This window comes from Poromitra crassiceps (assembly GCF_964638095.1).
Source record: "Poromitra crassiceps genome assembly, chromosome: 4".
NCBI lineage: Eukaryota > Metazoa > Chordata > Actinopteri > Beryciformes > Melamphaidae > Poromitra > Poromitra crassiceps.
Window position 1 is genome coordinate 61208627 of NC_139626.1, and position 26912 is coordinate 61235538.

At 44.2% G+C, this 26912-nt stretch overlaps 1 protein-coding gene across 1 annotated transcript in view; it reads right to left on the reverse strand.

Moving 5' to 3' along the window:
* Positions 1 to 26912, reverse strand: part of LOC310774718 (protein LTV1 homolog) — a 92843-nt gene that overhangs the window by 60461 nt on the left and 5470 nt on the right. The window contains exons 2-3 of the mRNA XM_083634842.1: positions 7778 to 7909; positions 3682 to 3882 (exon numbers count right to left, since the gene is read on the reverse strand). Of these exons, the coding sequence (XP_083490968.1) occupies positions 3682 to 3882; positions 7778 to 7909 (333 nt within the window). The remainder of the gene's footprint in view (positions 1 to 3681; positions 3883 to 7777; positions 7910 to 26912) is intronic.

Consider the following 26912-nt stretch of genomic DNA (forward strand, 5'->3'; position numbering starts at 1 on the left):
CAGGAAAAATAATCTAACTTCTATCTGTGGGCATGTTGCTACGGTGTTTGTATGTGTGCGTGCATTGTTATCAACTGTTCCCTGAAGATCATCAAAGACACAAACCATCCCCACAACAGCCTCCTCAGAGAGGAGATACAGGGTCCCAAAAGCACGCACAAATCGCTTGAGGGACAGTTTCTTCCCGCAGGCCACGAGACTCCTTAACATACACAAATAGTGTGGGTAGCTGTACTGTACCGCACTGTAGCTGCTACCATTATGTATGTCTAATGTTTAATTGTATGTTTAATTAGGTATATGCTATTTGCACCTGTGCAAACAGAACGTCGACTATGTTTAAGTATGTCTAAAGTATGCACATGCCATGTGCACCTATGTGCAGTGAATATGCCACTGTCTCTGACTTGTCTTATCACTCTACTGCCTTATTGCTTGTTGTGTCTCTTGTTGTTTTTGCACTCATATGCCCTGTTATATTTGTACTATGTTGTAAACGGAGTCCACAGCACAAGAATTTCACAAGTGATGTTTGCACTACGGAGTGACAATAAAAGTCTTGAATCTTGTTATTGCTACAATGGCTAGCCTGGCTAGAGCTAATGCTGGCTGGTATTCCAACTTATCTGTGTATTGGGCTTAAAAACAATATACAGTCTCATCATATCAAATCAGTGTCATCCAGAGATGGGGACTTGGACTTGAGACTTGGACTTGAGTCATACTTAACTCGTGCACATACAGTGATTTGAGACTTGTCCTCAAAGACTTGCGACTTGACTTGAGATTTGGGACCTGTGATTTTTTTTTTTTTTTTTTTTTTTTTTGCTCATTAAAGTCGAGCTGAACCCAAAAATGACTTTTTTTTTCTTTTAGTTCAAATACCTGGGTATGCAGTGCACCTATTTAATAATGTGTGCACACACAAAACAAAATCATAATTTCTTTAGTTTTTTTCACATCAAAAGTTCATTTTTCAAGATTTCATTGATAACAGTAATCTACAGTTTGCTGACGTCACCTAGTACTATCAAATTTCTACCCCATTTCAACCAATCATATCACGACATGGCAGCTGTCAATCAAATCTTCATTTCAGGATACTTTTCTCTTCCAAAAGAAAGAGAAAATGGCACCTAGTGCCTGTCATCTGGCAGAATTCCTATCCCATAAACTAAGTACTAACTTGGCCAATTGTATGAAACATGAACAAGAAACAAAAACAATAATCTCTAAGAATGCAAAGAAATGTAACTGGCTCATTAAAAACGCACATTCCAGGAATATCGTATTTACAGCAATAGTGATAAAGGCGCGCGCTTGAGAGCCTGGTTGTCAGGGGTCGCCCTCGGAGATTCCAGGCGGGCGGGCAGCACCCATGCATCGGATTGTCCGCTCGCTCCGCACGAAGCAGCTGGCTGCCTGGTACTCCGCGGATCCCACTCACGTAGCACGACAACACGCTGAATCCCACTGGATTTGAGGGGTGGAACACGCCATGATTGGCCAATGCCAAAGCCAGTCCCCAGAATTGTCAAATCAAATCATCGACACCCGGCATTGTGCGGCTTGTGGTCCGCCTCTCAACCCTGTCATCTCAGACAAGATTTGTTTGAGTCTCCGACGCTCGAGCATTTGCATTCGCCTCCGGTTCACCTCGACTTTAACATTAAGGGAATGTCTAATAATAATGTCAACTAATCAATGCTGATTGATTGATTGATTAGTGAGGATAATACAGTAGCCTACATGCTTTGAATTCCTTAGTTTGAGTTATGCCGTGTTTTAAGCAGACATGATGCATGCAGCAGATGATACAGTGGTGGAAATGGGCAGGTTTTACTCTGGGAACCAGACTGCTAATAAATAGGAAGCTATCAGGCGTTAGTAGGTGTTTGTTTCTGGCTGGTATTCTGACTTATATATTATCTGTGTATTGGGCTTAAAAGCAATAGACAGTATCATATCAAATCAGTGTCATCCAGAGATGGGGACTTGGACTTGAGACTTGGACTTGAGTCATACTTAAAGGGATAGTTGGGTTTGTTTGAAGTGGGGTCCTATCAGCTAGTTCCATACACTAACTGAAATAGGTCCAGTGGTCTGGACGCTGAGCGCACCGTGTATTGAGACCCAGCACTCTGGAGCAACAGCCTCCACAGCTCTGTCTCTCTAGTACACGGGGCCAAGAACTAAAACGTAATTTAGCCACCTAAAACAACGCCCACCTAAACAAATCAATATCTGTGTACATGCACGCTCTATTTTGACAATTTTCAGCGCTTTACTTTTCCGCCAAACAGCCGTCTCATTCGGCACTACTTTTTCTCCCAACCCTACAACTACCGTATTCCTGCACTAACGTTAGCCAGTGCCTGCTATACAGTGCTGATATGTAACGTTGCATAGCCTACCCAAATGCCAGGCGATCTGAAGGCAGAAATCTCTCTCTGATTGTGTGCTTAGCAGTGAACAATCGTCACGTGAGGCTTTTGAAACATGGTTGCAGAGATGACCCAGCTCTGCTTAACTTTACTTAGCTAGCTCTTCCTAGCTAACGTTATCCAAATGCCAGCTGATCTGAAGGCAGAAATCTCTCTCCGATTGTGTACTTCGCAGTGAAATTGTCTTTATGTCTGTCTCAGTGGTCTCCGTGTCCGCTGTTTAATGACGCTGATAGAAAGACAGATGAAAATAGAATTTTGAATTTATTTTAATACGATCGCAAACATTGGTAACGTTACCCAGCTCTGCCTAATGTTAACAGCTAGCTCTTCCTAGCTAACGTTAGCTGGCAGTTCCTGCTATAGTCAATACACTGCTGATATCTAACGTTGCATACCCAAATGCCAGGCGATCTGAAGGCAGAAATCTCTCTCCGATTGTGTAGCCTACTTAGCAGTGAAAAATGGTCACGTTACGTTACGCTATTGGAACATCATGGTTGCAGAGATGAGCCAGCTCTTCCTAACTTGACTTAGCTACAGTAGCTCTCCCTAGCTAACGTTAGCTGCCTGCTACTGTCAATACACTGCTGATATATGCAACGTTGCATATCCAAATGCCAGCCGATCTGAAGGCAGAAATCTCTCTCTGATTGTGTAACTTAGCGGTGAAAAGTCGTCCGTGTCTGCTCAAAACAGCGTCTCAGTGGTCTCCATTACTGACCAGAGTTGGTGAGGTCACGCAATGTTTTCTTTGTGCTCTCGTCGCTGCACCCAGCATGTCCGAAGAGGAGCGTTCGATTCACATCGGAAATGAATTCATATTGAACGTTCTATTAATATTGAAGGAACAAAAACAGTGGTCTGCACTCCGTCAGGTCCGCGTTGACACACCGCGCGGGTTTGAGGTCGATCCGACCGACGGTTCTCGAGATACGCGAAGGACAGAGAGACGGACAGAGACGCGCTTGCTCAAATTATAGTGTCGATATCATCGTAGAATGTCCAATTCTTGTATTGACAATAGTACAACTCAGGAAGCTTGTAATTAAGTTTATAATTCCTCCAAAAAGGTCTGGAAACAATCATTCTTAAATTATATTACTTTTGGTTGCAGGTTATAGAATAGAATAGAATAGAATAGAATAGAATAGAATAGAATAGATGTGTTAACATGAATCTGAGGTAAAATTATCTCATTCTGGTACTAAGAGACAGTCATCGTTGTAAAACTTACAGGACCAGCGCGGTCCATCTCACCCTCCTCGTCCCCCCCGTCATCGTGGAGGTCAAAAGGTCGTGGTTGGGGGTGCGTGGGGCCGGCTGTCACCAGCTCCGCGGGACGCTCCGCCTCCTTCAGGTGCTGCAGGTAGTTGTAGTCGTCGTCAAAGTAAACTCCAAACTTCCTCTGCTCCTCCAGCCGCTCCTCTGCCTCCACCTGGGACACACACACACACACACACACACACACACACACACACACACACACACACACACACACACACACACAGAGTTATGGAGCTTCTCCTGTCTGCAAACCAAAATATATCATTTATAGACGGTTTTCACCAGAGCGCAACCCCACAGCACTTCCTTTTTCTCAGCATTCGGCAAACTGCAGAAATATTCACTCGACATCGTTACTTTTGTTTTCGCCGCTCAGCTGTATAGACGGTTTTCACAGAATGGTCAGTCCTGCACTTGAATGTTTTTTTTTCTTTTATGTCCATAGCACACACTGCAACAGGAAGTGAGCGGGGGTTCAATTTAGAATGTTTTTGTTGTCAAGTTAAAACCGTCTATATATGAAATCAGACATATAGTTGAAGTATACACTTAGGTTGAAGTCATTAAAGAATGCACAGATTTCAGGTTAACAAACTATAGTTAGCGATATTTTATTTACCGATACTGTATCGATATTTGGACGCCAAGTATCAATAAAAAAAATAAAAAAAAAATGTTTGCAGGCCATGCCATGCCATGCCAGGCCTCTGCTGATTCCCACCCCTAATCGATACTGTATCGATATTTCCCATATGGATGTTTTTGCACAGCCGTGTGGTCAGTGACACAATAAGAATACTTTTTATTTCAGTGCGTTCAGTAACACACTCAACACTCAGTAGTTTTGACTAAATGTGTTCACTAACTTATGAGTATAAAGTGATGTACATATTATTACACTACCTGGGTGGTACACAGTGTGTTGTATCTTTAGTAGGGATGCACCGATCGATCGGCACGTGACCGGAAATGGCCGATTTTCACGTGATCGGCCTCGATCGGTGATCTGCGCCGGTCACTCTAAATAGCCGATTCTGTGAGCCGATTTTCACATGACGTGCGCGCACCCCAAAGCACCGAGACAGGCACCCAGCCACCACACCACACACGCCAGCATACCTTCCTCGTTGTGGATTTTTTTCACCGTCAGTGAAGTAGACAAATCTCGCAGTTTGTCACACATGCAAGTCGAAAATAAGCCGTGGAGACAGAGATGCGGCCGAGTCCCGCTCGGCTGGAGTCCAGTCTGAGCGGCTCGCTTCACCTCACTGGCCCCCCTCTCTCTGCTCTCTCTACCCGGGAAGCAGTGCTGCTGCACCCGGCCACAGTGCACAGCCGACTTGGCGAGGTGAACGCGAGCATTGTGTCCACCATTCCCCGACCTGCCTTTTCCATTCCACATCAGCGCTGGTGCCTCAGCCTGTCAGTCATGTTGTAACGTAGATACAGGAGAGACTATTTGTTTCGTATTGCAAATAGAACGACGGACATAATAATAAAAATGCATCGGACTCACAAGTGTGCAAGGATTTCTGTGCGTGACGATATTTTTTCGGATGGCAGATAAAAATACGCATACCAAACTTCAGACTGTGTGTAAACTCCGCCTGATATTCAGACTGAAGATCGTTACTGTAACTCATAAACTCATTTCCCCTCTACTCAAGAGGACTGGTCTGGAGCCAGGCTATAAACTCCTTGTCCATGGATCATTTTGATGTTCTGTTGCACCTGTTTTCTTTTGGAAAAGTAAATGCATGATAGCTGTGGGATATAGGCTATTGGATTTAATTTAATTGTTGTATTCATTGTATTTGCACAAAAAAGCTCTGTCCAGTAGCCTAACCTGGAACACTTTTATTTTGAGATGTGTTTGAGTGAGATGGTCCTACTTCATGCAAATGATAAGATAAGATTATTTGGATCCCCATTAGATGTAAGAATTGTTCTATGAATCTTAATTTTCAAACAAAGTTACAAAAACGTTTGTGTAAGCTGTCAATTGTTGTTTTTAGAAAAAAAAATCGGAATCGGCAAAAATCGGTATCGGCAAGTCAGACTATTCAAAAATCGGAAATCGGAATCGGCCAAGAAAATGGCAATCGGTGCATCCCTAATCTTTAGCTCTATTATTTTATTTTGAGTAAATTCTGTAGAATATCGCAATATATCGCAATATGTATCGCATCGCAATATATAGTGATACAATCGTATCGTGACCCAAGTATCGTGATACGTATCGTATCGTGAGATCCTTGCCAATACCCAGCCCTAATGTCAAAGTTAAATACGTTCATACTGATCGAGTTTGAGTTTGAAAGACCAGAAAAGCCTTTTTTTTGGATATAAACACTGTCTGAAGAGGCAGCTGAGGTTTTCCTTCGCTATAAATCCGGACGGGGAGAGAGTGGATTTGCAGTTGTATCCAGAATGTGTGTTGGGACAGTTCCTTGTGGCTACGCTCGTTGCAGAAGACAGAATGTGTGTTGGGACAGTTCCTTGTGGCTACGCTCATGCAGAAGACAGAATGTGTGTTGGGACTAGGGCATTCACAGACTAGTCGACTAGTAAAACCACTAGTCGACACTGTGCTTAGTAGTCGACTAGTCGTTTTAGCAAAAAAAAAAAAAAAATCTTTAAGAAAGAACATGAGGTATTTTTACACGACATACATGGACTATCATATCCCATATCCCATATCCCCCACAAAGAACATCAAAACACAACAAAACAAAACAAGAAAACTGCATAAGATACACAATAATCCAAGAACAAACAAGACTATTGGACAAACAACCAAACAAAAACAATGCATTCAAAGTAAATACATAGATTTTGCCCTGTTGGCAGCTAGGAAATGCATAGCTTTAAATTGGAAAGCATCCAATCCCCCAGCTGTAGTTCACTGGTGGAATGAACTCTCAAGCTACCATACGTTGGATAACATTTACTACAAGAGCAAAGGCAGATTCTTAGACATCCCCAAAATATGGCAACCACATACAGAGTTTGACTTTAAGAACTTTTTTACCCCAGTGTCATTAGGCTTATCAGGATAGGAGCTGAATGCATTGTTTTTTAAAGATTAAAAAAAAAAAAAAAAAATTAATTAATTAAAGAAAAATTAAAAACGGTTAGTCGACTAGTCCAGCGTTTCTCAACTGGTGGGTCGCGACCCAAAGGTGGGTCGCGGGGCCGTTTTTATTGGGTCGCGGACATTGGCCATTTTTTTTTTCATATTTCATTTGAGTTAAATTCAGATTATTGAAACTGGATTAGCCTGACCAGTTTTACTTGTTTAACAATCTGAAGCATATGCTCTGCCTGTAATTCAAGAGAAGTCTGCCTTTTCATTTCATATTTAATTTGAGTTCAATTCAGATGATTGAAACTGGATTAGCATGGCCCCAGTTTAATTAAAATTTATGACCAGTTTAACTAAAAAGCATATAGCCTGCCTGTGATTCCTTTTTATTTCATATTAGTTAAATTCAGACTATTGAAAATGGATTAGCATGACCAGGTTAACTTGTTTTATTATTATTATCATTATTATTAACTTGTTTAAAAACATATATAGGCATGTAATTCAAGATAAGTCTGCCTTTTATTTCATATTTCATACAGTTCAAATAAGACTTTCTGAGCATGACCAGTTTGACTTGTTTAAATTTAAAAACATATAGGCCTGTAATTCAAGTCTGCCTTATTTCAATTGGTTTTTAGCCCTAGTTGCACTTCTGTTGCACTTTTTTGTTCATTTGAGGTTTATAACAGTGCATGAAGGCATTGTGTATTAAATTAATGCGCTATTTTTTGTGCAATAAATTTGAGTGGTTTAAAAAAAAATCTGAAATTTGGGTCGCGACTTCATGACAAGGAAAATAGTGGGTCCTGAGGCTACACCAGTTGAGAACCACTGGACTAGTCGACTACCTTTAGGGACGACTAGTCGACTAGTAAAATTCACTAGTCGTGAATGCCCTAGTTGGGACAGTTCCTTGTGGCTACGCTGGTTGCAGAAGACAGTGGTGCTCTGCTCGTACCTTGCCAGCGGGCAGCAGGACGCGCTGTGGCGCCGTCTCGTCGGCAGCAAGCGGGTCTCTCTGACTCCTGTGGACCAGGTGAAAGGTCACCGCCGCCTTCTTCTCAATGAACGACTTCTTCTTCCGGTGAGGCTGGAACACAGCAGGAACAACGCAGCGGTTAAACCACATCACTGGTCCACAAACTCAACTCAAATCAAACTCTCAATAACTCAAGTGTTTCCCCTAGATGCATTCCACTGTCAAAAACAAACAAACGATAGGAAAATTATATGATTAAAATAGGAATATTATGGGAATACTGTAGATCCCAATTGTTCTTTGATTGTTCTTTGATTGCCTTGTCTGTTTCACTATATTTGAATTTGTATTCCTCTTGCCTTTAGTGTTGTCATTCAATTCATGTTTCTGTGGTTGTCCTACAACCAAATGGGGTGATGCCCCTAGAGGCCCCCAAAAATGGTGCATACAATCTCACCTGGCACACCTGTGGTGAATCCATAGAATTACCCTGTTTGTTTGATTTTATCATTACACCCTGAAGAAGGCAGAAGCCCATCCAAATATGCCTGGACCTGGATCATTCCACTTTTCCTCTTCATTTGACTGTAGATCCCTCTTGCCAAATACAATTGTATTGACTGTATCTCCTACTAGACAGGGCACGCTTTGACTGTATCTCCTACTAGACAGGGCACGCTTTGACTGTATCTCCTACTAGACAGGGCACGCTTTGACTGTATCTCCTACTAGACAGGGCACGCTTTGACTGCATCTCCTACTAGACAGGGCACGCTTTGACTGTATCTCCTACAGGGCACGCTTTGACTGTATCTCCTACTAGACAGGGCACGCTTTGACTGTATCTCCTACTAGACAGGGCACGCTTTGACTGTATCTACTACTAGACAGGGCACGCTTTGACTGTATCTCCTACTAGACAGGGCACGCTTTGACTGTATCTCCTACTAGACAGGGCACGCTTTGACTGTATCTCCTACTAGACAGGGCACGCTTTGACTGTATCTCCTACTAGACAGGGTACGCTTTGACTGTATCTCCTACTAGACAGGGCACGCTTTGACTGTATCTCCTACTAGACAGGGCACGCTTTGACTATCTCCTACTAGACAGGGCACGCTTTGACTGTATCTCCTACTAGACAGGGCACGCTTTGACTATCTCCTACTAGACAGGGCACGCTTTGACTGTATCTCCTACTAGACAGGGTACGCTTTGACTGTATCTCCTACTAGACAGGGCACGCTTTGACTGTATCTCCTACTAGACAGGGCACGTTTTGACTGTATCTCCAACTAGACAGGGCACGCTTTGACTGTATCTCCTACTAGACAGGGCACGCTTTGACTGTATCTCCTACTAGACAGGGCACGCTTTGACTGTATCTCCTACTAGACAGGGCACGCTTTGACTATATCCTACTAGACAGGGCACGCTTTGACTATCTCCTACTAGACAGGGCACGCTTTGACTGTATCTCCTACTAGACAGGCACGCTTTGACTGTATCTCCTACTAGACAGGGTACGCTTTGACTGTATCTCCTACTAGACAGGGCACGCTTTGACTATCTCCTACTAGACAGGGTACGCTCTGACTGTATCTCCTACTAGACAGGGCACGCTTTGACTGTATCTCCAACTAGACAGGGCACGCTTTGACTGTATCTACTAGACAGGGCACGCTTTGACTGTATCTCCTACTAGACAGGGCACGCTTTGACTGTATCTCCTACTAGACAGGGCACGCTTTGACTCTATCTCCTACTAGACAGGGCACGCTTTGACTCTATCTCCTACTAAACAGGACACGCTTTGACTGTATCTACTAGACAGGGCACGCTTTGACTGTATCTACTAGACACAGGGCACGCTTTGACTGTATCTACTAGACAGGGCACGTTTTGACTGTATCTACTAGACAGGGCACGCTTTGACTGTATCTACTAGACAGGGTACGCTTTGACTGTATCTACTAGACAGGGCACGCTTTGACAGGGCACGCTTTGACTGTATCTACTAGACAGGGCACGCTTTGACAGGGCACGCTTTGACTGTATCTACTAGACAGAGCACGCTTTGACTGTATCTACTAGACAGGTCACACTTTGACTGTATCTACTAGACAGGTCACACTTTGACTGTATCTACTAGACAGGGCACTCTTTGACTGTATCTACTAGACAGGGCACACTTTGACTGTATCTACTAGACAGGGCACACTTTGACTGTATCTACTAGACAGGGCACACTTTGACTGTATCTACTAGACAGGGCACTCTTTGACTGTATCTACTAGACAGGGCACGCTTTGACTGTATCTACTAGACAGGGCACGCTTTGACTGTATCTACTAGACAGGGCACGCTTTGACTGTATCTACTAGACAGAGCACACTTTGACTGTATCTACTAGACAGGTCACACTTTGACTGTATCTACTAGACAGAGCACACTTTGACTGTATCTACTAGACAGAGGACTGTATCTACTAGACAGAGCACACTTTGACTGTATCTAGTTGACAGAGCACACTTTGACTGTATCTACTAGACAGAGCACACTTTGACTGTATCTACTAGACAGGGCACGCTTTGACTGTATCTACTAGACAGGTCACACTTTGACTGTATCTACTAGACAGAGCACACTTTGACTGTATCTACTAGACAGAGCACACTTTGACTGTATCTACTAGACAGAGCACACTTTGACTGTATCTACTAGACAGAGCACACTTTGACTGTATCTACTAGACAGGGCACGCTTTGACTGTATCTACTAGACAGGGCACGCTTTGACTGTATCTACTAGACAGGGCACGCTTTGACTGTATCTACTAGACAGGGCACACTTTGACTGTATCTACTAGACAGGGCACGCTTTGACTGTATCTCCTACTAGACAGGGCACGCTTTGACTGTATCTACTAGACAGGGCACGCTTTGACTGTATCTACTAGACAGGGCACGCTTTGACTGTATCTCCTACTAGACAGGGCACGCTTTGACTGTATCTCCAACTAGACAGGGCACGCTTTGACTGTATCTACTAGACAGGGCACGCTTTGACTGTATCTCCAACTAGACAGGGCACGCTTTGACTGTATCTCCTACTAGACAGGGCACGCTTTGACTGTATCTCCTACTAGACAGGGCACGCTTTGACTGTATCTCCTACTAGACAGGGCACGCTTTGACTATATCCTACTAGACAGGGCACGCTTTGACTATCTCCTACTAGACAGGGCACGCTTTGACTGTATCTCCTACTAGACAGGGCACGCTTTGACTGTATCTCCTACTAGACAGGGTACGCTTTGACTGTATCTCCTACTAGACAGGGCACGCTTTGACTGTATCTCCAACTAGACAGGGCACGCTTTGACTGTATCTACTAGACAGGGCACGCTTTGACTGTATCTCCTACTAGACAGGGCACGCTTTGACTGTATCTCCTACTAGACAGGGCACGCTTTGACTGTATCTCCTACTAGACAGGGCACGCTTTGACTCTATCTCCTACTAAACAGGACACGCTTTGACTGTATCTACTAGACAGGGCACGCTTTGACTGTATCTACTAGACAGGTCACACTTTGACTGTATCTACTAGACAGAGCACACTTTGACTGTATCTACTAGACAGAGCACACTTTGACTGTATCTACTAGACAGAGCACACTTTGACTGTATCTACTAGACAGAGCACACTTTGACTGTATCTACTAGACAGGGCACGCTTTGACTGTATCTACTAGACAGGGCACGCTTTGACTGTATCTACTAGACAGGGCACGCTTTGACTGTATCTACTAGACAGGGCACACTTTGACTGTATCTACTAGACAGAGCACACTTTGACTGTATCTACTAGACAGGGCACACTTTGACTGTATCTACTAGACAGGGCACACTTTGTATCTACTAGACAGGGCACACTTTGACTGTATCTACTAGACAGGGCACGCTTTGACTGTATCTACTAGACAGGGCACACTTTGACTGTATCTACTAGACACAGAGCACACTTTGACTGTATCTACTAGACAGAGCACGCTTTGACTGTATCTACTAGACAGGTCACACTTTGACTGTATCTACTAGACAGGTCACACTTTGACTGTATCTACTAGACAGGGCACTCTTTGACTGTATCTACTAGACAGGGCACACTTTGACTGTATCTACTAGACAGGGCACACTTTGACTGTATCTACTAGACAGGGCACACTTTGACTGTATCTACTAGACAGGGCACACTTTGACTGTATCTACTAGACAGGGCACTCTTTGACTGTATCTACTAGACAGGTCACACTTTGACTGTATCTACTAGACAGGTCAACTTTGACTGTATCTACTAGACAGAGCACACTTTGACTGTATCTACTAGACAGGGCACACTTTGACTGTATCTACTAGACAGGGCACGCTTTGACTGTATCTACTAGACAGGTCACACTTTGACTGTATCTACTAGACAGAGCACTCTTTGACTGTATCTACTAGACAGGTCACACTTTGACTGTATCTACTAGACAGAGCACTCTTTGACTGTATCTACTAGACAGAGCACTCTTTGACTGTATCTACTAGACAGGGCACTCTTTCACTGTATCTACTAGACAGGTCACACTTTGACTGTATCTACTAGACAGGGCACTCTTTGACTGTATCTACTAGACAGAGCACTCTTTGACTGTATCTACTAGACAGGGCACTCTTTGACTGTATCTACTAGACAGGGCACTCTTTGACTGTATCTCCTACTAGACAGGGCACGCTTTGACTCTATCTCCTACTAAACAGGACACGCTTTGACTGTATCTACTAGACAGGGCACGCTTTGACTGTATCTACTAGACAGGTCACACTTTGACTGTATCTACTAGACAGAGCACACTTTGACTGTATCTACTAGACAGAGCACACTTTGACTGTATCTACTAGACAGAGCACACTTTGACTGTATCTACTAGACAGAGCACACTTTGACTGTATCTACTAGACAGGGCACGCTTTGACTGTATCTACTAGACAGGGCACGCTTTGACTGTATCTACTAGACAGGGCACGCTTTGACTGTATCTACTAGACAGGGCACACTTTGACTGTATCTACTAGACAGAGCACACTTTGACTGTATCTACTAGACAGGGCACACTTTGACTGTATCTACTAGACAGGGCACACTTTGTATCTACTAGACAGGGCACACTTTGACTGTATCTACTAGACAGGGCACGCTTTGACTGTATCTACTAGACAGGGCACACTTTGACTGTATCTACTAGACACAGAGCACACTTTGACTGTATCTACTAGACAGAGCACGCTTTGACTGTATCTACTAGACAGGTCACACTTTGACTGTATCTACTAGACAGGTCACACTTTGACTGTATCTACTAGACAGGGCACTCTTTGACTGTATCTACTAGACAGGGCACACTTTGACTGTATCTACTAGACAGGGCACACTTTGACTGTATCTACTAGACAGGGCACACTTTGACTGTATCTACTAGACAGGGCACACTTTGACTGTATCTACTAGACAGGGCACTCTTTGACTGTATCTACTAGACAGGTCACACTTTGACTGTATCTACTAGACAGGTCAACTTTGACTGTATCTACTAGACAGAGCACACTTTGACTGTATCTACTAGACAGGGCACACTTTGACTGTATCTACTAGACAGGGCACGCTTTGACTGTATCTACTAGACAGGTCACACTTTGACTGTATCTACTAGACAGAGCACTCTTTGACTGTATCTACTAGACAGGTCACACTTTGACTGTATCTACTAGACAGAGCACTCTTTGACTGTATCTACTAGACAGAGCACTCTTTGACTGTATCTACTAGACAGGGCACTCTTTCACTGTATCTACTAGACAGGTCACACTTTGACTGTATCTACTAGACAGGGCACTCTTTGACTGTATCTACTAGACAGAGCACTCTTTGACTGTATCTACTAGACAGGGCACTCTTTGACTGTATCTACTAGACAGGGCACTCTTTGACTGTATCTACTAGACAGGGCACTCTTTGACTGTATCTACTAGACAGAGCACACTTTGACTGTATCTACTAGACAGGGCACACTTTGACTGTATCTACTAGACAGGGCACGCTTTGACTGTATCTACTAGACAGGGCACTCTTTGACTGTATCTACTAGACAGAGCACACTTTGACTGTATCTACTAGACAGAGCACACTTTGACTGTATCTACTAGACAGGGCACTCTTTGACTGTATCTACTAGACAGGGCACTCTTTGACTGTATCTACTAGACAGGGCACACTTTGACTGTATCTACTAGACAGAGCACTCTTTGACTGTATCTACTAGACAGGGCACTCTTTGACTGTATCTACTAGACAGGGCACACTTTGACTGTATCTACTAGACAGAGCACTCTTTGACTGTATCTACTAGACAGGGCACTCTTTGACTGTATCTACTAGACAGAGCACTCTTTGACTGTATCTACTAGACAGAGCACTCTTTGACTGTATCTACTAGACAGGGCACTCTTTGACTGTATCTACTAGACAGGGCACACTTTGACTGTATCTACTAGACAGAGCACTCTTTGACTGTATCTACTAGACAGGGCACACTTTGACTGTATCTACTAGACAGAGCACTCTTTGACTGTATCTACTAGACAGGGCACTCTTTGACTGTATCTACTAGACAGAGCACTCTTTGACTGTATCTACTAGACAGGGCACTCTTTGACTGTATCTACTAGACAGAGCACTCTTTGACTGTATCTACTAGACAGGGCACGCTTTGACTGTATCTACTAGACAGGGCACTCTTTGCAAGCAACACACATTTTTGTGCAAAAAGAAAAATCTCACTGCGCATGCTTCAAGTCCATCCGAGGGGAAACACTGTAAACTCTATGTATCAGTAACTAAATATCAGTAACTAAATATCAGTAACTAAATATCAGTAACTAAATGAATGCCTGCAAAACTGTTTACAGTTTTCTATATTATGTGTAAGATCATGTGCAAAATAAATCAGCATTGTTTTTCGGTGAATTTCTCCTTTAAAGCAGCTACGAGCAAGATTTGCTATTGTTATTAAACAGTATAATTATAATATTGATGCATCACATCTTACCTATAATAGTAGCTGAGACCAAAGCCGTGTGAATCAGAGATTGCTCTCTTGATGATTATAGAGTCTGTGTCTGTCTACTAACCTCGCGTCACCAGGCTCTCTCTCTCTCTATCTGTCTACCGGCGGGCGGATAAACCCGGAAGTGAAACGAAATGGTTTACGGCAGCTGCCTGCCTTCAACCGTTTCGCTCTGCCTAGCAACAGACCATAAACACGGAGAACGCCATGCAGGGGCTCGCTACTCTCGCGAACATCTCTCGTTATATTCTAACAGTTTGTTTGGAAGTAATTTTGTTATTTTGTGGTTATGGCCGAAGTAGTCTCTTAGAACAGACGAGTTGGCTTCCGCAATTTTCAAATGCTCTCGCCATACCGTCTGTACGTTAGACCCCCAGAACATGCACAAGGAAGTAGTGAAAAAAACCTTCAGACCGGAAGGAAGTTCGACGGAATCTGACCAATCACGACACGCGTGTCCACGAAAAATATGTTCCCCCCGGAAACTTAAACCGATGCAGGTTGCTAATGCTAGCAGTGCTTTAGAATTACCATGGAAGCTACGCCGACGAAACCGGTGAAAGAAGACCCTGATAGACGTAAACGATGTATCCGCGGCTTGGAGGAACCTCGTGCAAGACGTGCACTTATTCCAGAGTTAAACGAAAGTGATGAGGTAAGTTGCTAACGTTACTGAGCTTATCGTTCGTCTTACTAATCAGCGTTAGCTAACGATAGCTACAGCAGTATACAGCTAGTTAGCTAATGTTAAATTCTGATTGGACGAATGAGCGGAAGTCCCGCCTTTCAACTTCCTCTTCCATTTGGTGCATGATTCTCCCCCACGAAGTACAGACTGTATATAGCTGCATCCGCCAGATGTAGATAAGACAGTCTGTTTTAAGAGACTATGGCCGAAGTGGCTGCCGCAAACCGTTTCATTCACTTCCTGATCTGCCCCGGCCGCAGACAGACTAATCATCAAGACAACACTGGCCGATTCACTCGGGGTTCAAGCAAGACTACTCGGCGTTGGTCTCGTCTACTATTAGAGGTAAGATGTGATGCATCGATATTCAATTTAGACTGTTTAATAACAATTGAAAATCTTGCTCGTAGCTGCTTTAATGGCAGTTTAGTTGAGCGAAGGTGTGAGAGCAGGCGAGCGTAGTCAGGCGAGGCGTCAACAAGTCGAACACCCCCGCAGCACACTCACTGCTGCTTTTCTTCTTCTACAGTTTTGTTTAACACGTTCACTGCCAATGGCGAGTTGACTCGTCAAAAAAAATCCAACGGTTGACTGCCAATGACGAGTTGAGACGTCAAAAAAAAAAAAAAAATGTTTTGACGGTGCTACGTGGATCAATGCCCCCCACGTCTCCTATAAAAATATTGGAGCCACCGAACGTGTACAACCCATTCCACCGACCCACTAAGTGGCGACAGTGCTCTCCATTCTAGAGGAAGGCAAGCAAAAAGCAGTGTGAGGAAGCCATTCTCATGAAAATGGATTGGCGAAAACGCTTTCGCGCTTGGGAGCTGGCGGTGGGGTTTTGCAAATTTGCATAATAGATTACGGGTGGAACACACTTTGAAACACGCAGCATAAATAAGACCAGAATCGCAAAAGCTTCATCAAAGCTCTCAGAACCCCAAGAAACGAGCGAGCCCATCCAGACTTGCCCAGCGGCCGCCAGCAGACAGGCACAGCAGCAGCAAAGCAGTGAGCCTGGTGACGCGAGGTTACAGCAGCAACAGAAACGAGCTTGTGACACGCCCGCTGCAGCCAAGAAGAACACACACGGAGGGAGGAGTTACGATACGATACGAATACGATACGAAAACTTTATTGTCCACAGGTGGAAATTTGTCTTTGATTTCACCAAGACGTGTCTTACAAACTTAAAAAACACAAAAACAATACAAGGTGTTAAAGATGACAGTACACATATGCATACAATACAATACAGTTAACACACATTCATCCACCTTCAAACTTAGAATTAAGAATTGAAAATTAAAAATATAAAATATAAAATGTAAAAGACCTACTGTGCAAAAAACCGCAGCAACGCCAAAAAGGCATAAACAAAAAGCATAGCATAGTCTAGCGCTTCCTAGTTTTATTTAAAGCCATAATGGCATCTGGGACAAATGACCTCTTGTAGAGGTTTTTCTTTGCCATCGGTTGTCTGTACCGCCTCCCTGAGGGTAAGAACTCAAATTCATTAAAAAGTGGGTGGGACGGATCACTAGTGATACTCTCAGCTTTACTTGTGACTATTTCATCGTACAGACTACTCAGTTGTTTCTGTGGCTTCCCTAGGATCTTAGAGGCCATATTCACTATTCTCTGCAGCTTGTTTCTCCATTTAACGTTCAGATTACCATACCACATGATCATGTTAAAAGATAAGATACTTTCCACTAGGCTCTTATACACTGTTTCAAGAATGTTTTGGCTCACTCCAAAATTATTAAGCTTGCGTAGCAAGTGGAGACGCTGTGAGCATTTTTTGAAAATGTGGTCGGTATTCGCTCTAAAGGTCAGGCTACTGTCTATGTACGTGCCTAGATATTTAAAATCACTGACCATCTCAATTGTTTGTCCATTAATGATTATGGGCTGCCGCTGGATTGACTTTTTGTTGTTCTGTAGGATAAGCTCCTTAGTCTTAGCAACATTAATTTCTAAAGAGCTTGTAGAGCACCAGTTATGGAGGCTCGTAATAGGGATGGGCATTTCTAGCAAAAACACTATTCGAAATTCGCTGGCCAAATTCGAATTTAATTCGAATTTCGAAAATAAAAATTAAATGTAAAAAAAATTAAAAATGTAAAAAAAAAATTTTTTTTTTTTTTTTTTTGTGAGTGAAATGTTGCATTATCTCCCCTGATTCTAAGTATAGTCGAATCACTTGGTTTGAGCAAGTAAAACAATTTTTATAAGCATTTTAAGCAAGGTTTATGGAAAAATGAATGGCGGATGAAATCCCATGAAGAGGGAGAGGTTGCTTATAAAAATTGTTTTACTTGCTCAAACCAAGTGATTTGACTATACTTAGAATCAGGGGAGACAATGCAACATTTCACTCACAAAAAAAAAAAAAAAAAAAAAAAAAAAATCAATAAACGAATTTCGAATTTCAATAATAAAAGTCGACCTTGATAATAACAACGATTATTCGAAAATTCGAAATTCGATGCCCATCCCTAGCTCGTAACATGATTAAAATACATGTTCTCTCTCTCTATGTCCCCTTCCTGCAGGAGAGCAACTAACGCCATGTCATCTGCGTACTTAAATAAACGAAAGTGCCCCTGATCAATCATAAACTCATTTGTGTACGCAGAGAAGAGCGTGGTGAAAAAATTGTGCCCTGTGGTGCGCCAGTGTTCAACACAATCTCATCTGACACACAACCATTGACCAATACTCTTTGGGGGCGGTCAGAGAGGAAATCTCTGATCCAGTGAATAATGCCACCATTTACCCCTAGGTCGAGTAGTCTCTGCAGAAGTGTATGTATTTGCATGGTATTAAAAGCAGATGTGAAATCAATAAAAAGAACTCTAACATAATTAGTGGGGGCTTGTAGATGCTTCGCTATGGTGTTGAACAAAGTTACAGTTGCGTCATCTGTACCTCTCTTACTTTTATATGCAAACTGTAGGTTGTCTAGGCAGCTAGATACAGACGATGTCATGTGTCTGCTTAGGACTCTCTCCATGCATTTTCCTAGGATGGAGGTGAGTGCAATGGGCCTAAAATCATTCAGTTCAGAAGCTCTTGGCTTTTTGGGAATGGGCACAATATTTGAAATCTTCCATGCTTTCGGTACTGTACATGAATCAAGCAGGAACTGAAATAATTTGGTCATAACACCTTTTGAGTTTGAAGGAGAGGGGTGTTTCCTGCTGTTATGGAGGAAATTACTGTTCAAAACTATTGTTTAGATGTCTGACGTCTTACTGATGCCAAAAATGAATGGTTAAAGTGACTGTTCTATCGAATTTCACAAAAAGCCGTTTATCTCAGAATAAATTTTCAGACGCTGAAACCATGCTGTATTCAACTGCTAATGCTTACATAACTACTAACTCTACAAACTAACTCTTTTAGACAGAGAAAGCACACATTCTATTAGTTCTTTTGAGATATTATGTGTTCACAAAATCCTAACAGAAACGAATCCTCGGCTCTTGAAAGATGAGCCAGAATCCTCAAAAAAAAACTCTGGCAGAAGCTAACTACAGTATTGAAAAACGGCTGGCAGTGAATGTGTTAACAGCGGTTTGTAAACAAATTAAAAGATGCATTAGCGCCACCCACACAAACTGCTCAAATGACCCAGCCCTTCAGATGACTTATTTTTTATGTAGGCATTACAGGTGGTATTTATGTAAAATGTAGAGTGACAGCTTGGAATAGATATCAAATTGAAGTTTCTACACTTCACTGTGGGTTTGTGATGCACCTGTGTTGAACCAATGGGTGATCAGCTCGATGCGTTTCTCGTCATCCTCTGTCATCCGCAGTCGGGCGCAGTTGGTGGGGAGCAACTGTGGCCGCCTCGCTCCAAATCTGCGCCCGCCTCGCTCTCACGAGAGTCCCGTGGCTCACACACGCAGTCGGGCAGGCGGAGCAAGTCGGACAACTTCTCTAACCATCATGCAACGGGGCAAGCAAGGCTTTGCTGGTGGAATCTGCGCAGAACTTGCTCATCTCAAACGAGCCTAGTGTGATGATCATATAGAGCTCAACAATCATGTGACATCTCTTGCCCCAGAAGTGAATTCCCTGTTCATTTTCTCCATAAGACATTTCGAAAAATCGAGTTTTGAGGCTTGAACCAACCAAGCCAACCAGTCTTCCAGAGAATCGTGAGTGACCATAAAACTTTTCACTTTCAGCAAAAACAAAAAATAAAAGCAGGAACAAAAGATTGAAAATTTAAAAAGAAATATATATATATATTTATTTATTTTTGCTGAAGGTGAAATGTTTTATGGTCACTCGCTACGCAGTCTCGCTGGCCAGCCTCCCCTCGCTTCCGTGAGAAGAGTCTGGCTGCACGGAAACAGGCTACTGGTGTAAGCCCTCCCCTGCTCTACAGCTGCTCTCCCATTGGAGCGACTGTTTCAGTCGCTGCCGGCTGTCCGCTCCCCGCTTATTGCAAGTAGAGGTGCTCCGATCGATCGGCACGCAATCTGTATCGGCCGATTTTGACCTCAAATATGCAATCGGCTGATTGCAGATATTACTTTATTGTTGCCGATTGCATAGCCGATCATGCTGCACGTGAGAAACATGAGGCAGCCCATTTCTCCGTAGAGTTAAATTGGTGTAAAAAAAAAAAAAAAAAAATCTTGTCTTCAATCAGTCTATTGTTTCATATTGTGCTCCAACGTTTATATCATTGTGTGGCAAATCACACCACCTCCACACACCACATCAGACTGTCAACACACCCCGTGCGTCTTTGAATCACACAAATCAGCTGGCGATTAGAGCAGACTCAGCAGACAGAAGTTACCTCCAGTCCTCCCGCCTACCGAGGCATTTGCATTTGTGTTAAGTCCGTGTTTGATCCATATTTGCATGTATCCTCGTAACGTTAATAGCTCCGGTTAGCTTTAGCCGCTTTAGCTTATAAATCTCTAAAATAGTTTCCTTGGGTCGAAGTTATTTTTCTTGTGTAACAGGGAAATCCCGGAATGGAGTATTTTTGTTGAGTGAACTGAACTGCATTGAACTGGTAACATGGAAATCCCGAAGTGGAATATTTTTGTTCCTTTATAAACTGAACTGAGGGAACTGGACTGAACTATAAAGAACATTCTTCTAGCCATTTAGTTCAACACAGTCTTGTGCTCCAATTATCTCACACACAAATAATCATGTTGGCGGTTTCCTTTAGCCTCCACAGCATAAAATATTGATGTAGAAAAAAGGAAATGCGCTGCACTTTCAATTTGATGCATGAAATGTAGGCCTATATGTCAAATGGAAACTGTTCTATAATAGACTGCTATAGCTGCTTAAAATATATATATATAAACTCCCCTTTAATAATACCAATTGGTATTGTATTTTATATCAACTTGTAAGGATGGTGCATTCATACATGCATTCATACAAGAAGGGGCAGAGCAGACTCTATTTCCTGAGGAGGCTCAGATCCTTCAACGTGTGCAGCAAGATGCTGCATATCTTTTATCAGTCTGTGGTAGCAAGCGCAATTCTCTTTGCAGCCACCTGCTGGGGCAACTGCATCAGAGCCAGCGACTCTAACAAACTGAACAAACTGCAGCAAGGAGCGTTACAGGAGGTCTTTCGTACCCACCGCAATAACAATTTACAATAACTCCTGGACACGCAGAGAGAGGAGGGCCCTCCTCTCCCTACCGCCCCCTCCCCTCCCGCCCTCCTGAACATTGAATCCAATGCACTGTGCACATGCCCACCTTGCACACTCACTATGCATAGTATGTATAGTCATATCAATCACTATATAAATAACAAACTGTACAGCTTTAGTTTAGTTATAGAAATAATAGAAATATAAATAATAGTATTATTCAATACTATTTAGAAGTATTCAGTTGATTTGATTTAATTTTTACCTACAGTTTCTGGGAAACGTAAGATGTAAAGGCGGTGGAGTAAAGTGGTATATATTGTATATTGTATATTTTCGCGTATTGGTTTGTTTCTTTTCTTATTGCAATATTTTAATACTGCTGTTTCTGCACCTTACCTTAATTGTGTAACTTTTTATTTTATTGTGTAACTTTTTTTACTGTTTAATTGTTTAATGTCATTGATGCTCTTGTCATTGATGCTCTTGTTGCTGTCATTGATGCTACTGCTGCTGTAACGCCAGAATTTCCCCTCGGGGATGAATAAAGTACTCTATCTATCTATCTATCTATCTATGAAATGAGCCACACAGCTAAACGTGTGGGTAGCGCCCCCAAAAAATGTGCCAAAATCTCCTGCAATATTCTTCTGTTGGTATTCACTCTTGTTTTGAGCTTCATGTGCTGGCAGGTGTGTGACTGGCACCTGATCGGCACCTAATTTGCGGTGCCAAGGTGCCAAAGCTGTTGTGGCTTCATATGGATCTTCCACACGCTACTGAGGTCCCTGACAGTGTCAAATGAAAGTGTAAAAATGGCCAATATGTGTTGTTTTGTCTTTATCACTGTGGGAGAGTGCAATCATCCAATCCATCAAGCAACTCAAAACTAGAGTGAATACCAACAGAAGAATATTGCGGGGGATTTTTTTTTACCCATTTTCTTGGGGCGCTACCCACACGTTTAGCTGTGTTGCGCATTCCATGAATGCACGATCCTTACAAGTTGTACCCCATTGTAAAGGTGACTAATCAGGCTTTCCAACGATATAAAATACAATACCAATTGGTATTATTAAAGGGGAGAAATAATCGACCGAAATAACGTTTCCAAACTTTTTTTGAGGAGTTTATAGATCAGTGATCGGTAATCGGTGATCGCTCAATGATCGGTTGGGCAGATATTTCCCATAGGCGATCGGCAATCGGTGGCAAAAAACGTGATCGTTGCACCCCTAATTACAAGCTCTGTCATTGGCTCCATGTCAATCAGAGCGGCTTCCGCTCCTTCCTCCCTGTGAGTCGCTGTAAATAGTGCCCTGCCGCCGCAGTGAAAACAACAACGCTAACTAGCTAGCAAGCTAACGGCAGAAACCTACACGCTAGCTCGTTGCTACACGCTGAAAACGGCAAGTTGGATTGTTGGAAACTATTTTCCAAGGGCACTGCCGCTAAGCTCCGCCCATCACAATCCCACTATGGAGACCTGCGCCAGCAGAATCCTCTCACGGAAGGGAGGGGAGTCTGGCCAGCGAGACGACTCACTACGCCACCACTGACTCACTACGCCACCACTGACTCACTACGCCACCACTGACAACTTCCCCACCTACACATACTCTCCAACATTTACCATTCCCTCCCCACCCCATCACTCTCTCACATTCCCCCTGCTCTCCTCCCTCCTCCTGCTCTCTCCTCCTCTGCTCTCTCCTCTGCTCTCTCCACCCCATCACTCTCTCACATTCCCCCTGCTCTCCTCCCTTCTCCTGCTCTCTCCTCTGCTCTCCCCACCCCATCACTCTCTCACATTCCCCCTGCTCTCCTCCCTTCTCCTGCTCTCTCCTCTGCTCTCCCCACCCCATCACTCTCTCACATTCCCCCTGCTCTCCTCCCTCCTCCTGCTCTCTCCTCCTCTGCTCTCTCCTCTGCTCTCTCCACCCCATCACTCTCTCACATTCCCCCTGCTCTCCTCCCTTCTCCTGCTCTCTCCTCCGCTCTCTCCTATATTTCTATATTTTCTATATTTCTCTATCAATTGTTCAAAATGTTATCTTTACTCTGTAATTTGTTACCGTTGTGTCAGCTAGAATTAGCTAGACATATTCTCTGTGAAGCCCTCTGAGACATGCTTGTGAATTAGGGCTATATAAATAAACTTGACTTGACTTGACAACAAACTAGCGTAAAAAGCAGAGGCGACTGCACCCCGAACGCCTCTCTTTCCAGCCAGGCAGGCACCGGTCAAAGAGATCTCTTTCCCCCAAGTCCAGTGGGTTTTCCCCATTTCACCTTCTTCCCCTGGAGATGTGTGGCTCCTGTGTGTCGCTCGCTCCTACTATATATATTATAATATATATATATATATATATATATATAATATATATATATATATATATATATAATATATATATATATTATATATATATCAGTATATATATTTATAATAACTATAATATAACTATAGTTCTCTGAGCCACACATCTCCAGGGGAAGAAGGAGAAAAGAGGGGAAACAGGGAAAACCCACTGGACTTGGGGGAAAGAGTTCTCTTTGAGGTGCCTGCGTGGCTGTGAAGGTGTTCAGCGTGCAGCGGCGTCACCTCTGCTGTTCACGCTAGTTTGTTGTCAGGCGTGTCGGAGGACGGCGGTGAGGGGGCCGACCAATCAAATGAGTTTGGGGCGTGGTTTCATCTAAACCCCGTTGGGAAGAGGTCTCGCCCGGGCCCGGGGCATGGCCCTGGTAACTTTTGGAGTCCGATATAATATTCTTTTATGAATAAAAGCCTGTGTTTTTTCCTCCAAACTTACACTTCAAACCAAAAGAGTCAAACCATATTGGTCACCTGTCTCACTCTCCCCCACTGACAGCTGTCTCACTCTCCCCCACTGACAGCTGTCTCACTCTCCCCCACTGACAGCTGCCTCACTCTCCCCCACTGACAGCTGTCTCACTCTCCCCCACTGACATCTGTCTCACTCTCCCGCACTGACAGCTGTCTCACTCTCCCCCACTGACAGCTGTCTCACTCTCCCCCACTGACAGCTGTCTCACTCTCCCCCACTGACAGCTGTCTCACTCTCCCCCACTGACAGCTGCCTCACTCTCCCCCACTGACAGCTGTCTCACTCTCCCCCACTGACATCTGTCTCACTCTCCCGCACTGACAGCTGTCTCACTCTCCCCCACTGACAGCTGTCTCACTCTCCCCCACTGACAGCTGTCTCACTCTCCCCCACTGACAGCTGTCTCACTCTCCCCCACTGACAGCTGTCTCACTCTCACCCACTGACAGCTGTCTCACTCTCACCCACTGACAGCTGTCTCTCTCACCCACTGACAGCTGTCTCACTCTCCCCCACTGACAGCTGTCTCACTCTCCCCCACTGACAGCTGTCTCACTCTCACCCACTGACAGCTGTCTCACTCTCACCCACTGACAGCTGTCTCACTCTCCCCCACTGACAGCTGTCTCACTCTCACCCACTGACAGCTGTCTCACTCTCCCCCACTGACAGCTGTCTCACTCTCCCCCACTGACAGCTGTCTCACTCTCCCCCACTGACAGCTGTCTCACTCTCCCCCACTGACAGCTGTCTCACTCTCACCCACTGACAGCTGTCTCACTCTCACCCACTGACAGCTGTCTCTCTCACCCACTGACAGCTGTCTCACTCTCCCCCACTGACAGCTGTCTCACTCTCCCCCACTGACAGCTGCCTCACTCTCCCCCACTGACAGCTGTCTCACTCTCCCCCACTGACATCTGTCTCACTCTCCCGCACTGACAGCTGTCTCACTCTCCCCCACTGACAGCTGTCTCACTCTCCCCCACTGACAGCTGTCTCACTCTCCCCCACTGACATCTGTCTCACTCTCCCGCACTGACAGCTGTCTCACTCTCACCCACTGACAGCTGTCTCTCTCACCCACTGACAGCTGTCTCACTCTCCCCCACTGACAGCTGTCTCACTCTCCCCCACTGACAGCTGTCTCACTCTCACCCACTGACATCTGTCTCACTCTCCCCCACTGACATCTGTCTCACTCTCACCCACTGACAGCTGTCTCTCTCACCCACTGACAGCTGCGATGCGACATCAACCTATCAACCTCCATCGTTGAGTCCATCCTCACCTCCTCCATCAGCGTCTGGTTTGCTGCTGCCACTCTCAAAGACATCAACAGACTTCAGCGCATCATCCGCTGTGCTGAGAAGATAATCGGATGCAACCTGCCATCCCTCCAGGACCTGCATGCAGCCAGGACACTGAAGCGGTCTCACAAGATCATGGCCTGACCCCTCCCACCCCGGCCACAAACTCTTTAAGACACTCCCCCACGGCAAGAGACTGAGGTCTGCCAAGACCAGAACCACCCGCCACAAGACCAGCTTCTTCCCAACCGCCATCAGCCTCACCAACAAGACCCGGAAACCCCTTCCGCCAAGGACCTCACCAACAACCCCCCCCACACACACACACACACACACACACACACACACAACCTCAGGGGTCTCAAACTCAAATGACCTGGGGGCCGCTGAGTGTCCAGTCTTGTCACAAGGGGGCCACTTCAAGGATAAAAAAGAAAGAGAAAAATGCAACCGTTCCAATTCTCAACATTAACAATTTATTTGAGGGCCTTTTTCTTTTTTTAGGGACAATGCACATTACTAAATGAGCCAGTGTTCATTTTCAACTGTCCCTTGGAACTCCAGTTAGAATTAGAACTGATCATAAATGTCACTTGACAGCTCAGTAATCCTCTCTGCCACTGTGTTGGCTGAGAGGATTACAACACCACCCCCCACACACACACACACACACACACACACACACACACACACACACACACACACACACACACACACACACACACACACACACACACACACACACACACACACACACACAGTGTTGGCTGAGAGGCTGATGTTGCTTAAGTGACTTTTTGTCTCCCGCTAGCCTGGAGTGTGACGCCGTGTTGCCAGATACTACTGACGGTTTCCAGTACAAAGAGTTCAAAAACCGCCAAAATGCACACAAAACAGCCCAAGGAACTGCACATCTATGTCAATTTATCTGGCAACCCCGGTGTGAAGTGCGGCTCGTCTGCCTCTCTGTGTTTTACAACGAGCGGAGGTGTGTGATTTCACTAGAACTTCATATCAAGTCGCGGGCCGTATGAAATCGTTTTAGGGGCCGTGTCTGGTCCGGGGGCCGTGAGTTTGAGACCCCTGCACTACCTCTGCCTGAACTCAGCTGAACCCCCCCCCCCCCCCCCCCCCCCCTTCCCCATAAAACTGTAACTCATATCTAATTTAATGCCTGTTTAACTGGGACTGGAAATTCATGTAAATTCCCTGCACATTTAATGCCTATTTAACTTAGACTGTAAATTCAATGTAAACTCTTATTTAACTCCGACTGTAAATTCATGTAAATCCACTGCCTACTTAACTCATTCACTGCCAATATCTGACTGGCATTTTTGGCACAGGCCAAGTATTTCCATAATGTTTGGTCATCTTTCAAGACCCACAGTAAATTCTGTACTAGGACTACAGTGATGTCCAATACCTCGAAATGAAGATCTAAGT